The following is a 13,594-nucleotide window of genomic DNA, read 5'->3' as shown; positions in this document are numbered from 1 at the left end:
AGCCACCGATCCCAGCTCATAAAAAGATTTTAAAAGCTGGGCACCGATCCCAGCTCATAAAAAGATTTTAAAAGCTAGTGGTTCCCAGCTACTTGGGAGGCTAAGGCAGAAGGATCACTTGAGACTAGGAGTTTTAGACCAGCTGGAGCAACACAGAGAGACGTCATCTCAAAACAAACAAATAAACAAAAAAGACAATTTAAAAATTAAGGATCTAAAGGCTGGGCACAGTAAATCATGTCTGTAATCCCAGCACTTAGAGAGACCAAGGCAGGAGGATTGCTTGAGCCCAGGAGTTTGAGCCCAGCCTGGACAACATAGCGAGACCTTGTCTCTACAGAAAAATTTTAAAACTAGCCAGGTGTGGTGGTGTGTGCCTGTGGTCCCAGCTACTCAGGAGGCTGAGATAAGAAGATCACCTGAGCCCAGAAGGTCGAGACTGTGGTGAGCCGTGACTGTGCCACTGCACTCTAACCTGGGTGACAGAGTGAGACCTCCTCCAACTCAAAAATAAATAAACAGAGGATCTAAGAAACATTTCTCCAAAGAAGACACACGAATGGCCAATAAGTACATGAAAAGATGCTAAACATCATTAATCAACAGGGAAATGTAAATCCAAATCACAAGGGGATATCACTTCCCACCCACTAGGACGACTATAAAAAAACACACATAACAAGTGTTAGCAAAGATGTGGAGAAAACTGTATACACTACTAGTGAAAAATAAAATGGTACAGCCACTATGGAAAACAGTTTGGCAGTTCTTCAAAGGGTTAAACATAGAGTTAACATATGACCCTGCAAGTCTACTCCTAGATATATAACCTACAGAAAACATAAGCCCATATAAACATTTATACACAAATGTCCAAAATATCACTACTCATAATAGCTAAAAAGTAAAAACAACCCAAGTGTCTGTCAACTAATGAATGGACAAACAAAACTTGGTCTATCCATACAATGGAATACTGTTTGGCAATAAAAAGGCATGAAGTACTAATTCATGCGATAACATGGATGAACTTAGAAAACATCATGCTAAATAAAAACAACCAGACACAAAAGACCACACATATCACATGATTCCATTTATGTGAAATGTCCAGAATAGGCGAAACTATAGACAGAAAGTAGATCAGTGGTTGCTCAACCCTGGAATAAGGGGGTAGAGCATTTTGGAAGGCTAAGACAGAAGAATTGCTTGAGGCCAGGATTTTGAGACCAGCCTGGGAAACAAAGTGACCCCATCTCTACAAAAAATACAAAAACTTGGTCAACATGCTGGCATTTCTGTAGTCTCAGCTACTCTGAAAGATGAGGTGAGGGGATCACTTGAGCCTAGGTGTTTGAGGCTGCAGTGAGCTATGATCATGGCGCTGCACTCCAGCAGTAAAAATACTCAAACCATCGAACTGGGCCAGGCGCGGTGGCTCATGCCTATAATCCCAGCACTTTGGGAGGCCAAGGTGAGAGGATTGCCTGGAGCCCACGGGTTCGAGACCAGCCTGGGCAACTTGGTGAGACCTCATCTCTACAATAAAGCAAAAAATTAGCCAGGCATGGTGGCTTGTGCCTGTAGTCCCAGCAACTTGGAAGGCTGAAGCAGAAGGATCGCCTGAGCCCAGCAGGTGGAGGCTGCAGTGGCTGTGAGCATGCCACTGTACTCCAGCCTGGGTGACAGAGTGAGACTCCAACTAAAAAAACCAAAAACCAAAAACCCAAAATCCATTTAACTGTGTGCTTTAGTTTTCGAGTCAGGGTTTCACTCTGTTGTCTAGGCTGAAATGCAGCGGCATGATCGTGGCTCACCTCAGCCTCAATATCCTGGGCTTAAGCGATCCTTCTGCCTCAGCCTCCTGAGTAGCTGAGACAGTAGACACGCACCACCACACCCAGAAATGTTTTTTATCCTTTTGTAGAGACAAGGCCTCACTATGTTGCCCAGACTGCTCTTAAACTCCTGGGCTCAAGTAATCCTCCCTCTTTGGTCTCCCAGAGTGCTGGGATTACAGGTGTGAGCCACCATGTGTGGCCTTAATTGTATACTTTAAATAGGTGAATTGTATGGTATGTGAATTATATCTTAGTAAAGCTGTAACCAAAAAAATAAATCAGCTATTTCAAAGAGAATCACACCATACCACCCACTCTACTCAAAATTCCCCACTGGCTCCCCAGTGCTCTAAGAATAAAAACCAAGTACCCCATGTGATCTAATCCTCCCACCCCCATCACTGCTACCTCTCTCCACCTGTTCCCCAAGTTCTGGCTATACTGACCCACCTTTTCCCTCTCAGGTTTCATAACTATTTCCTCCACTCAGACTCATCTTCTCATTCCATATATCTGGCTGCTTCTCACCCCTGGGATCTCAGTTTAAACATTACCACGGCCTTTCCTGACCAATTCGCTTAAGAGCATCCAGCAGTCCCTTCCTCTCTCTGTCATCACATGTCCTTCATAATCCTCATCACAACCCAAGTTACTCTGCTTGCTGAAGAAGTTAACAATCATCTCTCCTATGAGAATACAAGCAACACAAATTCTCTCTTACTTACCAAGGTAAAACCTAGTACCTAATAATGCCTTTGGCACAAAGTAGATGTTCAATAAAGATTTGTTAACTTCAGGTCTTACTGCAAAAGAATATTCCCAATCCATCTTTAAAATCAATAATGCTTCCTTGGTCATGAATATTTCGGGTAAAAACACAAAACACGACTCTATGATATTCTTCTTCACGTCCTGATGCTTCCTCTCCCCATCAGTCTCATCAATCCCATAAACCTGGAAGGTGACAGTTAGCCTTCACTGCTGACTGATGACATGCAACTGCCTCCTTGATGGGCAGTTTTTCAAAACTGGAACAAGGACCAAGATAACGTCTAAATCCCCCACTCAGTCCAATAATCACATGTCCCTGGAGTGCTCTGGCAACACTAATGTTGTCAGGATTCTCTCCAAAACCTCCAGGAAGCAATAATTAGTTTCCTAATTGTATGATCTATTTTTAAAGTCTGGCCTTATCTATTAATTCTTTAAGTGTTGAATTCTTATGAAGGGACATAATGGCATCGAGGCCGTCATTCATCTTTCGGATGAAATTCTGTCACTCCTTGTTTCCATCCCTGCTGGCCAGCCAGTGTTCACAAGCTGAAGCCCAACACAAACTTGTATCGTAACACAGCAGTCTGTCTCCAGCGTCATCTCGGGCCACTCTATCCACACACTCTGTTGCAGCCACAGGGAGGTTTCCATCACAGTCCCTGAACACGCCATGACTGGTATGTCTTCACAGAGTAAGGTCCCTTTCCACTCCTCCCCAATCCCCCATATATACCCTGTAAGACCTAGCTCTCTGTGGGGCACGGTGGCTCGCACCTGTAATCCCAGCACTTTGGGAGTAGAGGCGAGAGGATTGCCTGAATCTTTGGGTTTGCCACCAGCCTGGGCAACATGGTGAGATCTTGTCTCTAAGAAGAAGAAAAAAAGAACTAGCTCTCCTCCACCAGGAAGGCTTCACAGACTCCCTCAGATGCCTGATGGGGCCTCTGCTTTTACAGAACTCTTGAGGTCAGTTATCACACAGCACCATCATTACTTGTTTTCTATCTCTTTCCATGAACTCTCTCATCTTTGCCTATGTTCTTCTAGTCTATATACTTTGTAGTGCTTCTATAGACCAATATAGCATGGAATAATCAGTACTCAATACACATTCATTGAATTAACCTATCTCTCAAACACTGTGCTAGATTTCCCTAGCCCTAAATAGAAGACAGTGACAAAAAAATTCAGGTTTAAAAAAGACATTCATTTTAAACTGAATACATTTTGAGCAATGGCTTGCTTTTACCTTGGCAATTCAAAGTCACCAACTACTCCCTCTGACTCTATCAAGCTCTCTGTGCGTCACTCTAGAAGTCTCTCCATGCGCAATGCCAAAGTTTTGCATTATAACTGTTTCCTGATCTGTTTCTCATCTCAAGTTCAATCAATCTCTCTGGCTGATGCCTGTTTCCTTCTTTTCCCCTGAGTTCCAGTAGTTATTTTGTTCCAATTATACAGAGGCTATATGAAATGAGATCCCCCTCAAACTTGAAGAGTAACCTCTCTAAGAAAAAAATAGTGGGGAAAAATTTTAGTAAGAGCCAGTCTTCTATCGAAAGAGACACTGTGACCACAAATAACTTAAGCCTAGTAAGAGCTACTTACTAGTCACTCCTTCAAGAAGAGGGTTTTGTTGTTGTTGTTGTTTGTTTGTTTGTTTTTGAGTTGGAGTCTCACTCTGTCGCCCAGACTGGAGTGCAGTGGCCGCTCCCGGCCACCGCAACCTCGACTTGCTGAGCTTCGGCGATCCTTCCGCCTCATCCTTCCAAGTAGCTGGAACTACAGGCACGCGCTACCACGACTGGCTAATTTTTTATTTATTGTAGAGATGAGGTCTCGCCAAGTTGCCCAGGCAGGTCTCGAACCCGCGGGCCTGAGCCTCAGCCTCCCAAGGCGCGGGATTACAGGCTGAGCCACTGGGCCCGGCTGTTGTTTTTTTTTTAAAGCCAGGATCTCATTCTGTTGCCAACTGGAGTGCAGTGACACGATCACCAGTTCACTGCAGCCTTGACCTGTTGGGCTCAGATGATCCTTCTGCCTTAGACTCCTGGTTAATTTTTTTTTAATTTTATTTTTGTAGAGATAGGGTTGTACTATGTTTCCCAGGCTGTTCTTGAACTCCTGGGGTCAAGCAATCCTCTGGCCTTGGCCTCCCAAAGTGCTGGGATTACAGGCATGAGCCATCACGCTGGGCCAGAAGAGGATTATTCTTGTTCCATCTTCCCCACTGCTGGCTTCCAATTGGTCCTGAAGACTCAAGAAGAGCATCACCGCTACCTGCACTTGGTTCTCCTTCTGAAAGCTCAAAGGTCAGACTGTGAACTCCCCGAGGGCAGCGAATGGGTCTGCTGGCCCACCTCAGGATCCCTAGAACCTGGCACAGTGGCTGACACACCACAAACCCAAATAACTATGGACACTGAATGTAAGTCAGATTACCAGAAAAGCAAGGTCAGAGGTTTATCAAGGTACATTATAGCTAGGTGTGAGAAAAAGTCTTGCAGCTTAAAAGACCAAGAGATACTGGTGACCACAAGGTGGGCTTCATTGCCAGATTCTGCCCATGCCTGGGATCTGGGCTTGTGGGTTTCCCAGAAGTCCTTTCTTTAAAGTTTACATGATCTTGGCTAAAAGGAGGCAGTCAACCCCAAGAAGGCAGTCAACCCCAAGTGCAACTGATCACTCCAGGAGATGACAAAAGGGTGCACCCTGGTTGGTACCCCACATTCTGCCAACAGATGGAACAGAAGCAACAGAAGAGAATGAAATTCCTGAATCCCAGGGAGAAAGAGAGGAAGAAAAAAGAACAAGAAAAGAAGTGGAAGTAGAGGAGGAGAAACGACAGACAGACATACAGAAAGGTGACTAAAGGAATAAGAAAGGCTGGCACAGATATAGCTAATAGCAGTGGAGAGCGATCCTTTAAATCGAAATGCACCGCGTGCCAGGCGCTGTGCTTAACTTGGCATGCACTGACCCATTTAATCCTCTCTCCAAAACATGGTAGAAACTATTATCATCTCCATCCTCCTGATGATGGAGCCGAAGCTTAGTGAGGTCATGGCACTTGCCCCAAGCCCACAGCTAGGAAGGGGCAGCGCTTCGACCCCGGGTCGGACTCCTGAACACCCCATTCCTTAACCCTTACTATCTATTCTGCCTCCCGGGCCTTGAAACAGGGCTGCGAGAGGACTTATTATCCGCGTCTCCATTTAACGAACACTTACTGAGCACCAACTGGGTAAGTGTCAGGGCCTGCTGCCAGGCGCTGGTAGGCGGGTGTGAGGGACAGAGTTGGGGGTCGGGGGCCAGGTCGCAACATCAATGGTAAGACGCAGGAGCTCGGGGCCGCGCGGGTCAGCCCGGCAGAAGGGATGCGAGGGTGGGGCAGAAGGGGTGGAGCGAGGGGAGCTGGGCGCGCGAGGGCCTGAGGATGGTGCCGGAGGACCCCGCGAGGCCGAAGAGTGGTGGGCGGCCACTGCTCCCCTCCGCGGACCGCCGGCTGCTGGCCGGCGCCCCGTGTCTCGCCGTCTAGTCTCCGCCACTCCGCGCGGAGCAGGCCGGGGGGAATGGGGCGAACCGGGCCGTGGAGACCCTGAGGGGCCGCGGGGAGTGAAGGGCGGCCCGGGGCAGGCGTGAGCGGCGGCGGGCAGGCCGAGGAAGGGCGCGGGGCTGGGCAGCGGGGCCGCCCGCGGCGTCGCCGGACTCACCTCCCGCGGCAGCCCCACCGGACTTGTCGGCCCCGCCGGGCCGGAGGAGGCGGAGACGGACTCCAGGCCGCGGGGGCTGCCGGGAGCCCGTTCCCTCGGCAACGGGGCCGGCAACGGCACCGGCACCTGAGAGCAGCTGCTGGCTCCGCCGGGGGCTAGAGCGGCCGAGCCACAAGTGGCAGCGGGCGGGGCGGAAGTGACGCATGCTTCCGGCGGGAGTGGGCGGGGCTTCGGGTCTCCTTCCACGGATCTCTGCGGGCCGCATGGAAGGTTTGTGAGATGGGTCGCTTTCCCGGGGTGGGGAGGCCGTGAATGTTACGGCTTGGGCCCCAGGCTGGCCCAGGAGCCCCCCGGATTAAATGGGGGTCTGTGCCTTGCCCCAGCCTAGCCCGCTGGCTCGGCGCAGGCTCTGCGGTCTGTCCGGGAGAGAGTGGACGGGACAGTGTCTGCAAGAGTGTCAGCAGATCTGACACCCAAATTGTAGTTATCGTGACTTTAAATTAGCATTAACGGAGTTCATTGGCTCATTGGGTGACAAACCTTGCGTACCCAGCTCCTCCAGAAACCCTTCCCTCAACTCCCCTCAATCAGAATTACTCGGCTTCAGACCGTTCTGCTTGTGATGAAAACTAGCTTTCAGCGAGTGCTCACTGGGTGCCGAGAGGCCTCACGGTGGTCCCATGAAGTAATGTCAACTCCGTTTTGCAGATTGGAAGCTGAGGCTCGGAGGGGATAAAGTAAATTGCCTCTGAGCTGTACCTCACTCTGCCCTGTCCTGTGACTCTGATTACGGGTCACCCTAGCAACGGGTGAGTTTCTTGAAGTCAGTTACGTTTTTGGTTGCTAAATTAGTGCCGGACATGGGGCAGGCTGACCACGAATTAGATGTGATCCAGCCCTCAGGAGCCTCTGTTGTGGAAGAGAAACCGTTAGATGATTATGGAACAGGTAGTAAGAGCTACTGCTCCATTTAACATACTTTATGCAGCATCTACTGTGGGTGGATAGATAGCCTGAGAGGGTATAAGACATAGTTCCTGACCTGGTGGACTTTACAGTCTAGCAGGAAATACAGACATTGAACTAGCTGATATACTAAACTGGTGAATGTCATGAACAGAATTACAGGATGTCCCAGATATCTATTGTGGAGAGTTCTAACCCAACCTGGGGGAATTCAAGAAGGCTTCTTTGGAGAAATTTCTTCCTCCTTCCCTCCTTCCCTCTCCAGGGTCTCACTGTGTTGCCCAGGCTGGAGTGCAGTGGTATGGTCAAGGTCACCACAGCTTCGATCTGCTGGGCTCAGGTGATCCTTCTGCAAGCTCAGCCTTCCAAGTAGCTGGAATTACAGGCATGCGCCACCATGCCCTGCTAATTTTTTGATTTGTTGTAGAGATGAGATCTTGCCATGTTGCTCAGGCTGGTCTTGAAACCCTGAGCTCAGGCAGTCCTCTCGCCTCCACCTCCCAGAGTGCTGGGATTACAAGCATGAGCAACTGTGCCACATGGAGAAATTACTTTCTAAAGACCTAAATCAGATCATGACGATGCCCTCCTCAAAGCCTACTGCTTGCTCTCTATTGTATTTAGAATAAGCCTAAACTTATCATGGCCTCTAAGGTTCTAGTTGTCTGATCACATCCTCACCCACTACTTCCCCTCTGTCCTTTTCATTCTATCCACATTTGGTTATTTCTGTTTTTTGAACTCACCAAGCTTATTCTTGTATTAGAGCCCTTGCTGCTGATATGCCCTTCCTTTTTTCTGGCTTCTCATCATTCAGGTCTCAGCCTAAATGATACCCTCTCAGGAGGTCACACTAACACAAGACCCTATTTTATTTTCTACACACATTTAGCATGATCTGAACTGATCATGGTCATTTAATTGCTATTGTCTGCTTACCCTTTGGAAAGTAAGTTCCAGGCCAGGCACAATGACCCAAGACTGTAATCCCAGCACTTTGGGAGGCTGAGGCAAGAGAATTGCCTGAGCCCAGGGATTCAAGACCAGCCTGGGCAACTTGGTGAGACCTTGTCTCTACAACAAATTAAAAAATTAGCTAGGCATGGTAGCATGTGCCTGTGGTTCCAGCTACTTGGAAGGCTGAGGCGGAAGGATCGCCTGAGCCCAGCAGGTCGAGGCTGTGGTAGCTGTGAGTGTGCCACTGTACTCCAGCCTGGACGACAAAGTGAGACTCCAACTAAAAAAAAAAAAGATAGTTCAATGAGCATAGTCCTGGTCCATTTCATTCACTTGCTTACCCCCATGCCTGGTATATTATAATGAGCAAATATTAGTCAGCTGTCTAGGTAAAGAATGAATAAAAAGTCAATATTATATTTAAAAGTGGAGCCCTATAGTATACGAGGAGCTAACCATGTGAGTGGGATACTCTGACAGGAAGAATATTCCAGGTCAAAGTTAGAACTTGTACAGAGCCAGCACTGCAGCAGAAAGAGCAGGGGGGAGAGGATGAACCTGGAGAAGTGATGGCAGAGCTTGGGTGAGGCCCTTGGAATAACAGGTCAAATAGTGGATGCCTGCCACGTGCCAGGCCTTCGCAGTTTCACAAATATTCTCTAATCTCAATACCCTTATGAAGTAGATACTATTTTTATCCCCATTTCACAGGTGAAAATATTAAGACTCCAAGAGGTTCACCAAGATCTCACAGCTAGCAGAGCTGGGATTCAGATGCAGCCAGTGTGGTCTTTCAGACTCCAGACTACAAACCAAATAACTACTGTGTGTCCTGGATTCTTTTTTTTTTTTTCTTTGAGTTGGAGTCTTACTCTGTCACTCAGGCTGGAGGGCAGTGACATGCTCCCGACCACTGCAGCCTCGACCTGCTGAACTCAGGTGATCCTTCCGCCTCAGCCTTCCAAGTAGCTGGAACTACAGGCACGTGCCACCATGCCTGGCTAATTTTTTGATCTGGCCAAGTTGCCCAGGCTGGTCTTGAACCCGTGGGCTCAGGCAGTCCTCTTGCCTTCGTCTCCCAAGGTGCTGAGATTACAGGCATGAGCCAGTGCACCCAGCCGTGAATCTTAAAATGTAAAAAAAAAATTCTGTTGTGTCTTCTTCCAGGAACTTTCACATTCTTTCAGAGTTCATAGTTTCCACAGCATTTATTTGTCCATTGCATGTAGCATTTCAGATTCACCATTGAAAGTTATAAGGGCCAGGCTCAGTGGCTCAGCCTATAATCCCAGCACTTTGGGAGGCCAAGGCTAGTGGATTGCCTGAGCCCGCGGGTTCAAGACCAGTCCGGGCAACTTGGCGAGATCTCGTCTCTACAATAAATAAAAAATTATCTGGGCATGGTAGCGCATGCCTGTAGTTAGGCTGAGGTGGAAGGATTTCCAGAGCCCAGCAGGTAGATGCTGGGGTGGCCGTGAGCATGTCACTGCACTTCAGGCTGAGTGACAGAGTGAGACTCCAACTCAAAAAAAAACAAGAAAGAAAGTTTTAAGGACATTTGCCCTCTATGATTGTGTAATCCATATTAATTTTCTTTCTTTTACTCCTTATTAGCAAAGACTCTTGGATTTGTAACGCCCAGAAAACCTGTCTTATCTGTCAGTGCAAGAAAACTTAAGGACAATGCAGCTGATTGGCATAATTTAATCCTGAAATGGGAAACACTCAACGATGCGGGTTTTACCACTGCAAATAATATTGCCAACCTGAAAATGAGTTTATTGTAAGTATATATGGGTTCCTCACGCTCTGAGTCATACTCTGTCGCCAAGGCTGGAGTATAGTGGCACTCTCACGGTCACAACCTCGACCTGCTACGATCCTTCCGCCTCAGCCTTTCATGTAGCCGGAACTACAGGCACATGCTACCACACCTGGTTTATTTTTTGATTTATTGTAGAGATGAGGTCTCACCAAGTTGCCCAGGCTGGTATTGAATCCCTGAGCTCAGGCAATCCTCTCGTGTCAGCCTCCCAAAGTGCTGGGATTACAGGCTGAGCCACGGCACCTGGCCAGGTTTTTAAATTTTTGTTTTTGAGTCAGGATCTCACTCTGTCTCCCAGGCTGGAGTGCAGTGGCACAATCATGGCTCCCTGCAGCCTCAACCTCCTGGGCTCAGATGATCTTACTGCCTCAGCCTCCCAAGTCACTGGGACGCACCATGCCCAGCTAATTATTTGATTTTATTGTAGAGACAAGGTCTTGCTATATTAGCCAGGCTGGTCTCAAACTACTGAGCTCAAACAATCCTCCTACCTTGGCCTCCCAAAGTGTTGGGATTACAGGCGTGAGCCACCACGCCTGGCTTGAGCATTTCACCCTTAATGACTGGATAGAAGTTTCAGGGGAGTCTTTTAGAGTGGGAATTTGTCAACATGAATACGTTTTAAAGTAAGCTATTAGGCAAAAAAAAAAAAAAAAAAAGCAAATGGCAAAATGATACATGCAAGTATGGACTATATATGTACATTTTAAATACAAAACTATACATGTTGCTCATGATTACATCTGTTTATAAAATAATAAAAATAGATTGGAAGGGTATAGGCTCCATCCATGATTCTAGTATCTTCTAGGAAGGATGGGTGTGGGGGTGATAGGTTAATGGGACTTTACCTTCATGCTGTTGCATTTTATTCAGTAACTATTCCCCTGCCTTAACTTGGCTGTTTGGCCCAAGAGGCCTAGCTTTTGGCTTATCTCAGCTTTTAACATGCCTTCCTCACTAAGCTTAATCATTTCTCACTTTTGATTTAAAGTGAGAGACTTGAGATTCTACCTTTCACTTGAACCCTTAGAAGCTGTTGTAGGATTATTAACTGGCCTAATTTCAATATTCTTGTATCTCAGGGAATATGGAGGCCGAGGAGAGGGAGAGAAATGGGGGAACAGCCCGTCAGTGGTGCTCTCAGAAACACAACATTTATCAGTTAATCTTGCTGTCATATATGGGCATGGTTCAGGGCACCCTAAAACAAATATGCTAATAATGTCAAAGATCACTAATCACAGATAATAACTTAATAATAATGAAAAGCTTGAACTATTGTGAGGGCTACCAAAATGTGACACAGACATGAAGTGAGCACATGCTGTTGGAAATGTGACACTGATAGACTTGCTCGACAGAGTTGCCACAACCTCCAATTTGTAAAAAAATGCAATAACTGAAGCACAGTAAAATGAGATGTGCCTGCATTCCTAGATTGTGAACTCTTTGGGGAAATGACCCATGTCTTACTCATCTTCATACACCCAGCTTTATGCCAAGTATGCCACGTGATGAAACTTAACTAATTCTAGTGCAAAATTGAGTGACCAATGGACACATTTATTGCATATATAAGTAATAACTAAATTTGTACTATGACATGAAAGAATAATGCTTATGCAAAATATCTGACATAATTATATGAATATTGAGTTTTCTGGAATTTAGTATAACAAAATGAAGTAAGCTTAAAGAATCTACTTTGTACCCACTGTTTTCTGTTTTGTACAGGAATAAAGATAGGCTAGAATTAGAGAGTAGCAGCGCAGCTCCCAGTGAAAATGAAGAAAAGATATATCCGGAGTATAACAAGGAACTGGAGATGCTGTGTGAAGAACTGCAGGCCACCTTGGCTGGATTGGTAAGATCTAAAGTGATAGCCACCTGTGGTCACCATCACCGAACCTGATGGACTTAGTTGGGGTTTGACCGTCAGCAGCATTTGACACTGTTGGGGATTCTTTCTCTTTACCCTCCACCAACAATCTTGTCCTCTGCCTGCCAAATCTTGATGTCCCCCAAGATGCTGTCATAGACACTCGCTCCTCTTGTCCTATGCATTGTCCGGGACAATTTCACCCACTGCCAGGGCTCCACATAGTAAGCATTTTAGGCTCCATGGGCCCGACAATCTCTGTTGCAACTATTCAACTCTGCTACATGGAGCTAAACGTGACAATACACTAGTGAATGAATGCGGCTGTGTTCCAGAAGGATTTTATCTGTGGACAATGAAATTTGAATTTTGTACAATTTTCATGTGTCACAAAATGTTGTTATGCTTTTGCTTTTTTTCTACCACTGAAAAATGTAAAAATCAGCCGGGCTCGGTGGCTTAGCCTGTAATCCCGAGCCTTTGGGAGGCTGAGGTGAGTGGATTGCCTGAGCCCGTGGGTACGAGACCCACCTGGGCAGCGAGACCTCATCTCTACAATAAATAAAAAAAAAAATCAGCCGGGCGTGGTAGCGCATGCCTGTAATTCCGGCTACTTGGAAGTCGAGGCTGCGGTGGCCAGGAGCGGCCACTGCACTCCAGTCTGGGTGACAGAGTGAGACTCCAACTCAAAAAAAAAAAGTAAAAATCATTCTTAGCTTGTGGACCAGACAAAAATAGGCTTTGGGCCAGATTTGGCCTTTGGGTTTGTAGGTTGTACATCCCTGATATAGCACATAAGAGATTAACCTTTTTGTTTAATGAACTAATGACTGAATTTTAGTACCCACCATATTGGCCACCAGATGTGAATATTACAGCACTGCATTTCTTTGCCAGAGACAGGAAGTAAGGTTTTGTACATACTTGAACTTGGATAACTGAAGCTTACCTATGAACATATAAAATCTTTATGTTTTCACCTTTTTTTCGAGGATAGAAATGTTTCTGTGCTTCATTGCCTTTTAAACAATATTTGAACATAATTGTATTTCTTCAGTATATCACTTATGCAGATTTAGGATTCTACCTATTGTAAGTAAGATTATAAGATTAAAACAGCTTTCAAGCTGAGTGTGGTGGCTCACACCTATAACTCCAGTACTTTGGGAGGCTGAAGTGAGAGGATTGCATGAGTGTAGGAGTTTGAGATCAGCCTAGGTGACACAGCAAGACCTCATCTGTAGACAAAATTTAAAAAGTAGCCAGGCATGATGGCACTTGCCTTAGTCCCAGCTACTCAGGAGGCTGAGGCAGAAGGATCACTTAAGCCCAGGAGGTCAAGGCTGCAGTGCGTTGTGATTGTGCCACTGCACTCTAGCCTGGGTAGCAGAGTGAGACCCTGATTCAAAAAAAATAACTTTCAGGAAAGAAATTAAGATATATAGCTAGCCGGGCTCGGTGGCACAGCCTGTAATCCCGCGCCTTTGGGAGGCTGAGGTGAGTGGATTGCCTGAGCCCGCGGGTTTGAGACCCGCCTGGGCAGCGAGACCTCATCTCTACAATAAATCAGAAAATCAGCCGGGCGTGGTAGCGCATGCCTGTAATTCCGGCTACTTGGAAGGCTGAGGCGGAAGGA

At 46.7% G+C, this 13,594-nt stretch overlaps 2 protein-coding genes across 7 annotated transcripts in view; one reads left to right on the top strand and one right to left on the bottom strand.

Annotated features, from left to right (window-relative positions):
• Positions 1 to 6,532, bottom strand: part of TECPR2 (tectonin beta-propeller repeat containing 2) — a 109,035-nt gene extending 102,503 nt beyond the window's left edge. Inside the window, exon 1 of the mRNA XM_008064091.1 lies at positions 6,329 to 6,532. The gene's annotated coding sequence lies outside the window, so the exon portion shown is untranslated. The remainder of the gene's footprint in view (positions 1 to 6,328) is intronic.
• Positions 5,775 to 13,594, top strand: part of CINP (cyclin dependent kinase 2 interacting protein) — an 11,785-nt gene continuing 3,965 nt past the window's right edge. For 2 of the 6 annotated variants that reach the window (XM_021715555.1, XM_008064092.1), the window contains exons 1-3: positions 6,538 to 6,598; positions 9,866 to 10,034; positions 11,814 to 11,943. In XM_021715555.1, the coding sequence (XP_021571230.1) occupies positions 6,592 to 6,598; positions 9,866 to 10,034; positions 11,814 to 11,943 (306 nt within the window). In that variant the 5' untranslated portion in view covers positions 6,538 to 6,591. Of the gene's footprint in view, positions 5,860 to 6,537; positions 6,599 to 7,013; positions 7,138 to 9,862; positions 10,035 to 11,813; positions 11,944 to 13,594 lie in introns of those variants that run through there. The other 4 variants (XM_008064093.1, XM_008064094.1, XM_021715556.1 and 1 more) reach the window with 4 other exon arrangements.

Source organism: Carlito syrichta, unplaced genomic scaffold (genome assembly GCF_000164805.1).
Source record: "Carlito syrichta isolate Samal-C Ts95f unplaced genomic scaffold, Tarsius_syrichta-2.0.1 Scaffold307187, whole genome shotgun sequence".
In the NCBI taxonomy this organism is placed as follows: domain Eukaryota; kingdom Metazoa; phylum Chordata; class Mammalia; order Primates; family Tarsiidae; genus Carlito; species Carlito syrichta.
Note: the sequence above shows the minus strand (reverse complement) of the source record. Positions and strands in the feature narration are given on the sequence as shown.